This window comes from Perissodus microlepis, chromosome 2, assembly GCF_051167445.1.
Source record: "Perissodus microlepis isolate ML-2025 ecotype Zambia chromosome 2, ASM5116744v1, whole genome shotgun sequence".
Taxonomy (NCBI): Eukaryota; Metazoa; Chordata; class Actinopteri; order Cichliformes; family Cichlidae; genus Perissodus; species Perissodus microlepis.
In genome coordinates, this window is record NC_140462.1 from 8728643 (window position 1) to 8741028 (window position 12386).

Below are 12386 nucleotides of genomic sequence, written 5' to 3' on the forward strand. Positions count from 1 at the left end.
GAGGGGAAGACTGCTTAGCAAACCGTATTCAACGTTGCTGTATTGGCGGTGAGTAAATCTTTGAATATGGATATGATTTGAGAGTGATTTAATGAGGTAATGAAATTTCTGAGAGCTGGTCTCTACGGGTCTGCGGCCTGCAGACACACCGGAGCAGCCACAGTGCTTACTAAAAGCATGCGACTACGGTACTGTCACTCTTAATGAAGAAAGCCTCTAGAGAAATATCCATCCTCTCTTTCCCTCTCATCATCAGAGAACTGTTATAGCAGCAACTCGTCAGAGGCTGCAGAAGCATCATAGCGAGGCGTTTGCCATCAGGTCCTCTCAGTCTGTGAGCCAAAATGACCTCAGAGCTAAAGCATGGGACTGACACATGTTCTCTGCGGAGAGTCATGACAGATACCCTTTTTGTATATTTAAGATAGAATACTAGCAAATTTACACGGTCGCTTACTGTAAAGAGGAGGACTACAAAAGGAAACGCTTTTTATTCGTGAGCACACTTCATCTTGAATTACATGTAAACAGAGCAGATTTCCAGCACGCGGAGACAAGACAAATATAAAGCAGAGATTAGTTATCGCTGGCCCTACAAAGGTGTGAAGCCACCAAAATGAGGAAGTTACAGGAAAAGGGAAAGAGGTTATTAACTTCCTTCATCCCTCTGTGCTCACGTGTAACTTAAGCTGCCACCAAATATCGCCGAAAGATTGGTCAAAATTGCCGTGAAACATTAAACTCATATTGAGAAATGTGTTTCCTCGGGGTTTATAATGGATTAACAATCTATCCTGTCCAATGTGTGTGTGTGTTGTATGTGCTGAGCGGGGCAGAAAGTGTGTGTGTGTGTGTGTGTGTGTATGAGAGGGAGAGTGATAGAGTGTGAGTATTGGCTTGGGGGTATAGTGTTATCGAGAGGCCATCTGTCTCCAGCTGGACCATTAGCTCTTCAGCTGTTCAGAATGTGCCACAGATCAGTCAGTCAGACAGGTATACAAACACACACACACACACACACACACACACTGGGTCTTACAGCGATGACTGTAGCTGACAAATCGAGTTTGACATTTGGGGTCAAAGGGGGGATCGGCAGCTTCCTATTCACTGATATGGTACAGCATAATGTTACTACAATATCTGAGCTGGCAAATGTAAACAAGATACACATCCAAAATAGTCGCTGCTGCCAGAATCCAATATTTAGCTTACAGAAAGAGTAGCAAAAAATAAAAAAACAAGCTTTATACACTCTGAGATCCTCCAAGCACGGCTGTACTTTTCTAATGGTGTTATCGGGAGAGAAGCTCTTCGAATAGAAACTGAGGCTGGATGTGACATGGCTCATGCAATCTGGCGTGGACATTCACCACTGAGCATATGGAAGGACCCCGGCTGCTGGCAGGTGGTGGTGATCTTCTGATTCCCAACACTGCCAAGCCCAGCCATGCTAGACAGCCCGATCACTGCCAAACTAGACCAGACCAGACCAGACCAGACCAGTTAGCGCTCGGAGCTCTCCGAGACACATCTCTTTTTCTAGCCATAACATTCGGGGCTTCGTCCACCTGAGGTAGGCCCAGGCTGCTTTGTGCCAGGCAGCTCTGCACGGTAACAAGCCCATGCCGAGGGACACGGTCATGGACATGAGGGGAGAGACTAGTTGGCGCCTGTGTGCCTATCTATTAGTGTGTCAGATGCCACACGTGCGCATACACATGTATGCCTTTTTTCTCTTTAATTACATTCCAATTAGAGCTACTTTATAAAGCAAAGAAAACAGAAAAGCCTAAGAACAACAGAAACACCTGTCACTGACATTAAATTAAATTCATGCATCTTCTCCAAAGGAATGGCCAAAGGAACACATTTTTCAGCTATCACAATACGACACACAATGCAAATGAAAACAGCTGACATGGCCTTTTCCCCTTTTGCGATGGCTTTTAGAAAGCATTCCTTTTCCCATCCCCCTTTTCATCTCTTCTTCCACCCTTTTTTCCTTCCAACTTCCTGCTTCTTATCCCCATTACATGGAGGATTTTACAATCGTAAAATGCAGAGCTAGCCATTCTGCAGCTCAGCCACCCGGGGCGTTCAGTCATCCAGCTGGTAGGCCAGCCACAGAAGCCGCTTGCTCCATCTTCACTATATGACATTTTGTGAATGGTAGTGGGGGTTGTGGTGGTGGTGGTGGGGGGGGGGGGGGGGGGGGGGGGATCAATCCGGCCAGTACAGGATGTTCGTAATAAGTGGTGAGTAACTGCGGCATGATTCATGGCCATCCTCCTCAAAGAACTGCCGTATTCCTGCTCAATGGAGCTGCTTTTACTCTCTCCTGTATTTTTTTTAATGCTCTCATTCCACCTCTCCTCGTCTCTCTTGCTCTCTTTTCCTCTTGCTGCCTCTCAAGGAGCAGGCAAGTGCTGGGGATAATCTGTCTCAGTTCCAACTGAGGCTGACCAGAACTGAAACACCGAGATAAACCTCATCGAAGGATCAGTGGTGCTTGGTAGATAGAAACTATGGGGAGAAGTAGGCGGTGGGTGAATGACTGAATATGCACAGCAGCAGTAGGGCTTATTGTCCAGTAAAAAGGAAGAGATTGCACTGCTACCTGATTTCTTTTGAGTTAGATTTGGTTTTAAAAACCATTTATTCAGCTAAAAGAAAAGTGACCCCATATTGTAATGGTTTACACATTCGCCTAGCACTGAAAGCTCTCCAGTATGATCCAGGAAAGAGACGCAGATCCCTTTGGGTTCCATCAGAAAAGGCATCTGGTGTAAAACAAAAATAAAAATTCTGCCAAATCAAACATGTGGAGCTAGCAACTGTGGAGACCCCTTGTGAATAAGGCAGCAGCAAAAAGTAGCTCATATACCTTTTAGAAGAAAACATTTGTAAACCCTTTGGAGATACCAGGATTTCTAAATCGATATGTGGTTGCATAAAGTAAAAAAAACAAAATCCAACTGGACTAATTCATAAATAATTGTGTGTGTTTTTCATAGTGGACAGGGAACAAGTGAATTTAGCAAATTGTATAACTTTCCGAAGGTGTTTTGCTGTCTCTCTTCTGGTGCCATTGGTATGATCTTTGCAAGGAAAGCTACAAAAGTCCTAAAATTCCTCGACTTGGACACAGTTATGCCCATCTTCATAACACTCCTCCTAAAGTCCTCTTAAAGTCCTGTGAAAGTTGGTTCTTTCTTCATGAGGGCAGAATTTGGCACTAACCAGATGTTTGTCTTTATTTGGAGACAGGCTCGATTCCATCTCGCACTCCAACATCAAATTGCAGACGGTCTTTGGAGTCAGGTGTTCCTTAATCACAACATTTGACTCTCATCTGACTATCCTCCATAAGGGCGAGAAGTGCACTCCGCAATAAAGATGTGGTTTGAAGACCGTTTTTTCAAGGGTAGCTGCATAGGCAGGGACCACCTTCACTAACTTCTTAGGAACCAACAAGTCATTGCATTATACAGGCAGGCCTGAAATATGACAGAAACCACTCAGGTCAGACAGGAACTTCAAGGGTTACTCCTCGTAGGCTTTCAAGGGGTAAAGAGTTAAGTGAAACTATGTAGAGTAAATGAAGTTCAGACGACAATGCGCAGTGTAGAAATCTTAGCAGTTTCAAAGCATTTGCAACCTTTTTTCCTGCAAATATATAATTACTAATCAAGGTTTCGGTTTCTGAGATTTTGCAGAGAAAGAAAAACAGAAGCCCAAAACTGAAATATAACAAAAAAATACAATAACAATACAGTTATTATTAAAACAATGATGCAGACCTTTTGTGTTCACGATGCTAATAAATGTGTGTGAGAGAATTAATGGCTCCACCCACTTTTATATTTGCAGCTTTTTATGAGAAAAGATAGATTTATATTTCTGAGTTGTGGAAGCATAAGCAGAGAGGATTAACAACAGCTTAAAAAGCTTCAATTAATAATTCTTTTCCACTTTTCATTAAAAAAAAAAAAACACACACAGGATGTGTTTCACGCTCCCCATATCTTGTAAAAGAGCTTAAAACTGAGGGTGAAAAGCTAATTCAAGAAAAGCTAATTCTGTGCTATGTGCTAATACTAATTGTCTTTTCAAAGTTTTAAATGTGTTGTGAGAGAAACTGTTGTTAATAAGCTTTCGTTTATTTTAATGAGTGCTAAAATATTCTTGGGCAAATTAAAAAAAACTCTCTTCTGCAACCAAGTTTCTCTAAATGTTTAAAGCTGAGAAATAAAGAGCAAAATTAGCATTCATGTGAGTTACTTAAAAAAAAAACACAAAAAACATGGTGTTAACGAGCTATACCTGAATAGTTACCTGTGCTCTCCACTGCATTTGGATTCTCGGGTTCTGAAGTCTTCACAATCAATGTGAGACTGCTGTCTGTTAACACATCCATCAATACGGCTCAACGCTGCACCACCCACGCATCATTTTGACTGTCCCACCTGTTGAAAGACAAAGAGAAACAGAAAGAGACGTGAGTAAGAAGGCAATCGGTAAAAAAGGGCGACCGCCATGCGTCTGAGGCAGAAAGGCATTAACGGCAGTGCATTAGATTTCATTACAACAAAAGACCGATGCTAAGCACAGACAAACAAAGTTGTGGCGGTTCAAGAAAAAGCTCCAAACGTGATAGAGGCATCAAACAGGCCCTTGGGGCATCAAACAATCACTCATTTCTTCTCCGTATCACAGATTCGTGTCTAAGATTAATTTAAACTTTGCCAACCACGAAAGTACACAAAGAATCGCAGCTTGGATCGCTATGGCAACTGTATGCCATACGATCCTATTTTAAGCTTCATTTAACATTTATAGCAGAGTTGTTAACCTATGCCAACCTTACATAGGCGGCTCTGAGCATATTTGTTTATTGTAATTAGCTGACTCCCTCCCTCCGGTGCGCCTCAGCAGCAAGAAATCTGAAGGAGCTCAAAGAGGAGAGATTAAAGAGATGTGACTGAGGCGGTGACAGCAAACTGTGAACACTGACAATACTTTTTATTGTAGCAAGTGATGGTGAAAAGTGGGGGTGGGGGATGATTGAGAGTACACGCGTGCGAGGGCCGGGTACGGCGTAATACAAAATAACATGTTAAAGGGTAGAGGAGAGAAGAGAGGTTGAAGTTTGTCTGCCTTTTAAAAATAGACACAGTAAGAGGGGCAACAAAAAGAAAGCATATTAATCTGCTGTGATTGTGAAAGAATAATGGCGATAAGAGAGACTCTGGGCTGGTAAATGATGAACATTTGATGTTGTGGCCTCCTGCCTGCTTATATTGTTTTCTTTTTTCCTCTCCTCCAGTCCTCCTCTAGAGGAGTGGTGCTGCAGGATGACAAATGAGCCCAGGGAGGGGATCTAATAACACGATCTCCTTGTGGTGTGAAAAGGGTGGCTGGGAGATTAAGACAGACGGCAGACAATAAGACAAAGGTAGTGTGTGGCTGACTACAACCAACTGCCACCTCTTTCATCCTATTTCTTCTAAATGTCATTAGCTGTTCACTGACCTGAGTGAGAGCGCTACCTGAAGGGAACCCCTGCTTCAGCTTACAGACCAGCTCAGTGGGTAATTACCTCATGAGCCATCACATCTACTCATGTGTGCAGCAGGTACAGGGACCCTGTAGGTAGACTCAGTTAGATCCTGTTCTTCTCTTCAAAGAGAAGCACTGTTATACCCAAAGCCTGGGCTTAAGTGTACATTTACAGAGCTATGAAATGGTTTTGAGGCCATCTCCTATCAATTCGCCTCACCGAGGAGCTGAAATTTGACATCCGGCAATAAACGTGTCGCCTGCAACAATGCGCGAGTTGGAACCGGATATCGCCACCAAACGGGATGACGCGGTTGAGCTGGGCTCAGCTTTATCGGCCATCACCAATGCAACGATCCCGAGGTGAATAGCGAAGCCACAACAGCAACCTATTAAATATAGGCTGTGGCCACCGAGCAATGTGTCTCCAGCATGGCTGTGACACAACACACAGCTGGGATGCTGGTCAAGCCACAGAGGTGCTGCTAGAGTTCAGCACTGAGAGCTGCTTGTGTGTGTGTGTCTATGTTTATGCTCGGTTGCATGTGTGTTAGATAAAGCCCCAAGGCTGAGGATCCACAGCATCAACATCCACTGGCAGAGGCTGCACATACAATCACATGGAGAGAGGGAGAGAGGAGCAGAGAGAAAATGAAAGCCAGGCATTTAACAACACTCCCAACACCCCTTCTGCCAGCCAGCGCCAGTGCTTCAAATGTGTTTATTTTCCACATTATTCATGATTCTTCTGTATGTGCCCCCACCACCACCACACGCGCACTCCACCCTTTACCATCTCCACCACTCTGTCAAGACCTGACGAGAGGCCATTTCAATAATGAAGATGGACTAACTGCAATAGAGAGTGCACATAAATTGGAGCTACAGCCAACAAGCATGTCCAATTTGCCAAGCGGTTAAGCCTGATGTCTGGGTGCAGCTTTAAGAGAGCGCCACGGCTGCCGTCAACAGGTTTCTGCCGACCTGATTCATCCATCCACATCATTAATACTTCACAGAGGGCACCACCATTTAACTCTGCTGCGGGAAACCACTCTTTAAACACCACACATTAGGGCACATAATGACTGTGCACTCATTTCTGTAGCATTCAGCAGGTGTAGGAAAATAGCTAGCACTTCTGACCCCCCTCCATTGTTCTTGCATGTGGGCTGGGGTCCTTTGCACGATGAGAAACTGAAATAGAGACAAAGAGCAGCAAGCGGAAAAAGCCAAACAGAATGATTAGAATTTGATTTATCCTTTTAAACCCTCCTCCACACGCGCCATGTGTTAATGTGTAAGCTGGATAACAAGATAAGAACATGTTTACTTGCTCTATATGGAACTTATCAGCGCCACAATCTAATTCCTGCAAGCCTCTTCCCGGGTCTCCGTTTCACCGCATTTCTCCTCGATCCAATTGCATTTCTCGTCAATGAAGCGGCAACGAGGGGGATAGATGGAGTGGGATTGTGTATAATTGCCAAAAACTACGAGGCAAGGTCCCACAGCAGTAGTATATGTAGGTACAAAGGGTCCATTGTGCCAACAGAGGGATAGAGTCAGGGGCTAAGGAATAGATCCCCAACAGAGGAGCTCTCAAAGAGGGCATAGTGCCACAGGGAACACTGATCCAAACAGACAGCGCTGAAATGGCGACTCCTGTTTTCAGCGCAGGTATACGGTTTCAGAGCAGGTTCACTGGTTGCAGACAGGCTGAGTAACCTGCCTCACACGCAACTCACGGTAATACTCCCGAGCTCGTGAGCTTGGAGCACTACGTGGTAGGACTACAGAGAAGCACAAATCCAATACACACACACAATTGTACACACATCATGAATTTTAAAAATATCACATTCTGTATTCACAGACCCACAGAGTAAAAGCAGTTTGGACCCGTCTTTCAGGTTTTCTAAATTTGGGAAGAAAACCTTAGTGCTTAGAGCCACACCGTGATCGACACTGAGAATTTAGGTAGCTTTTTAACACACGTGGACCTGCCCTGCGATTGTGAACAGGACGACAAAGAAGTAGGTACTCCCTTCCAACCCTTCCTTCCATTTCTGTCTCACAAACGCGAGCTTTGTTCTGTCAAATGGTCAGCGGGCCTCCTCGCAGCTCATATGTCAGAGCTCTCCGCTTTCGAGGGCCAAGCGAACCTCAGAAAACCCTTTTTCATCGAACCATTTGCATCAACTCGTGTTGCCACGTCTTCTGATAAATGCTCCAAATGAACACATTGCAAAGACTGCTGCAGATGACCGCCTGCTGAATGCCAACATGTTAAACGAGTGAGCCATCGGTGTTTGCAATTATAGCTGGTCGATATGGCGGCACAGTATTAATCTTTCTTTTAATGCCGTGCTGTAACAAAGGCCATTATGCAAACCCTCATACAATTAGACCAGGAAATACAAGACTGACATCGAATACGGTGAACACATTAGCAGTGTTGCTAATTTGCACCTGCAGTAACAGTGTTCAGCAGCATTTATGTTTTTGACAGCAACAACTGCTGCATCGCTAGCACCATATGCTTCCCGTGTTGTGCTGCTGTTTGTGTTTCAGCTGCCTCTTCAACACAAAGCTCACACCGGCTAACTCGTGTCATGAGCGTGCTCTGCAGGTTAGGCCGGTGCTGCTGTTGCTGCTGCTGCTGCTGAGGAGAAATCTCAATGATTTTGTCTCTGACACATGGAAAGGGAGGGAAAAAAAAGATTCCTTATCTGCAAATCTTAATTCGATGGTGTTTCCTACACGCGCCTCTGCTACTGTGCACCTTCCTTGTCAGCTGTTTGCTGCTGTATTTGTATTTGATCCAACACCTAAAACCCCCCTGACACGGCCACGGTGATGGCAGAGATACGGCCTGCGTTTGAGATAATCACTGTCAATCACGGGCTGCTGGAGAGCCCAGGAAGCATCTGATAGGTAAAGATTCACTATGAATCAGGATTATAGAGTTGGATCTTTATCAACGCAGCACAACCTGCAGAGACAGATCTGGACAATTGTAGCTACTGTTACCCCCTCAGGCCTCTGCATGCTCCAAAATAAAGGTGCAGGCTCAGGAGTGTATGGCAGGAGAATGCTCAAACCATTAATGCTATCTTTCTATTAAAATGACTGCAAGCCTGCTGAAATATAGTATGAGTGACACTGATGATGGGATTTAATCCAAGCCTGCGTGGCCTTAGCGTGCACCGTCACCGTTTTAAATATCTTTGATTACAGTTAATGTTTACTTATTTAGTTATTAAGGTAATAAGGGCTCATACTTCCAAACCTGTGCTTTTAATCTTTCTTTAGCTAACCCTGGATAAAATGCTTTCCGTGTCTTCAGGAATAGCTAAGTAAAATCTCTGGTCTCTTGTTGGAAAAGCCGCCGAAATATAATTCAATGCAGCATAATACCGCTTTAATTTCTGTTAAAGTCGCAGCTCGATAAATTGTTTAAGTAAGCGTTCATTCACTTCTAGCCGCTGTGGACACAATACAGAAGCATTAAGGCCTTATTGTTTTACTGTTGTTACTATTGCATTTCATTTCAAGTTGTTTGCTGCTCTGTTTTCACAAATGCCGTAATAATCACACGCAGTAACTACTCCATTAAATGACTTGAGCGAATTGTGCCTGTTATTGCAACATTAATCCCCCATGTCAGGTTTCAGGGTGTGTTTTTTTAAATATTAAACAGATAGAAACATAATTTCTTTTATATCATCGTGTGTTCTCGAGGATTTATTTAAAATAATTGCAGGTTATTTTAATACAAGCTCCTGACAATGGGATCATTTATATGTGCGAAAATGATCGATATACAGGAAATTGCTGCAGATTAATGGAGGTGTTCTACCCTGGACGCAGCAAAGTGATTTTTCCTATTTAAAATGATTATGGAAACGTATACACTTTGTAACAGGCGGAGATTGCAGATAAGTGGACTATTAAATGACTTAGATACGCAGCATTTAACAATAAAAAAAACACATTTAGTTTGTTTTCCTATAAAGTGCAGAAACAGGAATGGACTGAGGCTACTTTTCAAATGCAAAATATGACAGATTGCATAGAACTGCTACGCTGTAAAAAATACAACTTGAAGACTTGACAGAGTTATGCGACTTGTTAACAAACTGCAAATGTTTAAACGGAGCAGCAAAGCTGAAAAAGTTCTCTGCGAGCTGTCGATGATTCCCAGGTTTGAGCATTTTGATGCTGAAAGCATTTCACCTCTATTAGCACGCTTTACTCTGCAGTACCCACAGAGCAGGGATGTCAAGCTCAGTTTACATCATGCCCCACATGGAGCCCACTTTTATCTTAAGTGGACCAGACCAGTGAAACCCATCCTTTCTGTCAGTGTAAAGGAGTTTAACTGTTTACACATTCAACATTTAATCCCTAAAATATCTCAATATGAGAAAAAGAAGTCCATTTTCAACATTACATCTCAGTTTTCCTACATAATATAGAAATTCTGCAACATTAAAGAAAGAGATCTGGCAGCATGAGTCTTTGACTGTAAAAGTCTGTAAAATTATATTAGATTTTCAGGTAGCACATTGACCAGATTGTCCTGTAATTATAAGGCAGGAATTTTTTTGTTCATTCACAGAAAATACTCTTTTTTAAAAAAAAGAAATTTGCACCCATTGTAAAAAAAATAAATAAAACAAGACTTTTACTGTCATTTCATTGTTTATCTATTACTTAATATGAAATACCATGGGTGAGGGTTTTATCAGGAGGAAAGCTGCAAAACTTATGAAAATACAGTTTAAACTTTAACCTTTATAACCTTGTCTGCATTTTCCAAAGCCTTCCAGTGGACCGGATTGGAGTCTGTGTGAGGCCCATTCTGGTCCCCGGGGCTTATGTTTGACACCCCTGGCATTTTCCTTATTCCTGAAAGAAAATACTGTTGACTTTTCAGCACTGAAAGGTGTTCTCGTCTGATGACATGACCGCCTGCCGTGTGGTCGACTGGTTACAGGCATGGCAGGCTGCTTGCTTTCAAAAACAAAACTCAAACTCTAAGAGCATGCTGCCAGATAAATGGAGCGTGTCTAGACGTAAAGCCATCTCCTTATAAGCTATCCTGCCCTTGATGGCGTCGACCCGCTTTGTTCACAAGCATTAACAAAAAATACACTGAGAAAAATATTTATATACGCATGTGTAATCATCATTTTCACTCATAGCTGTAATTTCATTTTTCTGAGTAACTGTAACAGATTGTAATTACCTCTCCTTTGTAGTTTAATTACGCGACACAGTTAACTACCTACCACATGGTACATTAATTTTGCATGGTTTGATATTTCTCTTTTATTTTCTATACATCCCGAGCTCTCCAACAGTGGGGTGAAGAAGACAGTAAGAGATAAGGAAAGGAGAAAAATAAGTAGAGGGAAGGTCAAGAGTGAGGAGGGAGACAGCCTATTACAATAAATCCCTACGTGCCTCCAGAGACTGCAGCAGCATGTGTTTACAATGCTGTTTCATTCATACATGGACCGCTGATCAGTTAAAACAAGGTTACTGCTTACCAAAAAAAAGAAGAAGAAGAAATATGGGATGGGGCAGCGCCCGGTGAATGGCAGAGAGAAGAATGGCAATAAGGCAGGCAGTAGGCGAGGTGTTAAAAGTTGATTAGGTTGTTAAAGGTCATATAGTCAGGCCTCATCAGCTGTCCCAATGGAGCACAAGAAGCAGCTCAGGGCCTCAGCACTGCTGCTAATGAGACAGAAGCGATGGCATCCTCACTAACATATGGATATATCCTGCTTCCATGTACTCTTCTCCTTATGGTATATAAGCGCGTAGCAGTACCGAGTTAATGTGATGACATTAACAAAAAAAAAATGTCGACCAGCCTGAGGCTGTTATAACAAGCCTAGTACAGAGCACAGAGGAAGGCTGTGTGAGGCGTGTAATGTTAAATTATTTGATCACTGAAACTAGAAATGTATGGTATGTTTGAACATGCTTATACACACAAAGCGTGCACACACACACACACACACACACACACACACACACACACACACACACACACACACACACACACACACACACACGGTAAACCATAAACTTCCACATTACAGATGCATTTGCTCATTTGAGCAAATCTGCGTTTGGTCCACCCACCGCTCTTGAAGGGTCAGTCTTATGAAACAATTGCGTATTTAATGAGGCTCTGCATACAAGCAACTCTGTGCACGAGCTCAAACACACACATACACATTCCCATACACACTCATTATGTACGCAGTGCTCCCACTCAGTACAGTTAAAAAGATGCTGATGTATGAGTAACTGCTGATAAATACAGAAGATGCTTCCACCCCCCAGAAACACGGAGCCAAAACTAACAATCATGACCATCACTTCGATCTCCTGACTGACACACACAAACCCGAGCGCTCTCACGCTTGCACAGAGAGCATGCATCAAATAATCTTTGCTGCAACAGCAACGGAGATGCAATTATCTTATTTCCAACAGCTGCATTTATTAGAGCTACGCTTCATTTGCTTTGCTGAATCTAAATCAGGCTCTGCAGACTGGGGGCTGTTACTTCAGCGCTGACGCAATGACATAATGTCCTGCAGGTTTACATTCCTGCAAAGGCCCTCTGTCAATGCCTGTTTCTGCCACAACGATTCCTGTCAGGCACGCTGTGGGCTGAGTGATCGATATTTTTTATTACCACCACTTTATTCAACCTTTCTCACATGCGCGCTGGAATAATGGACATTTATGCAGTTTTCATGGTCACTACCTACTCTTTCTTTGCATTCGAGCAAATGTGT

The 12386-nt window shown here is 43.1% G+C and overlaps 1 protein-coding gene across 2 annotated transcripts in view; it reads right to left on the bottom strand.

The window, feature by feature from the left end:
- The window catches only part of nexmifb (neurite extension and migration factor b), a 50985-nt gene that overhangs the window by 8631 nt on the left and 29968 nt on the right, over window positions 1-12386 (bottom strand). The window contains exon 2 of one of the 2 annotated variants that reach the window (XM_084943729.1): window positions 4339-4469. In XM_084943729.1, the coding sequence (XP_084799855.1) occupies window positions 4339-4420 (82 nt within the window). In that variant the 5' untranslated portion in view covers window positions 4421-4469. Of the gene's footprint in view, window positions 1-4326; window positions 4470-12386 lie in introns of both variants that reach the window. The other variant, XM_084943720.1, reaches the window with a different exon arrangement.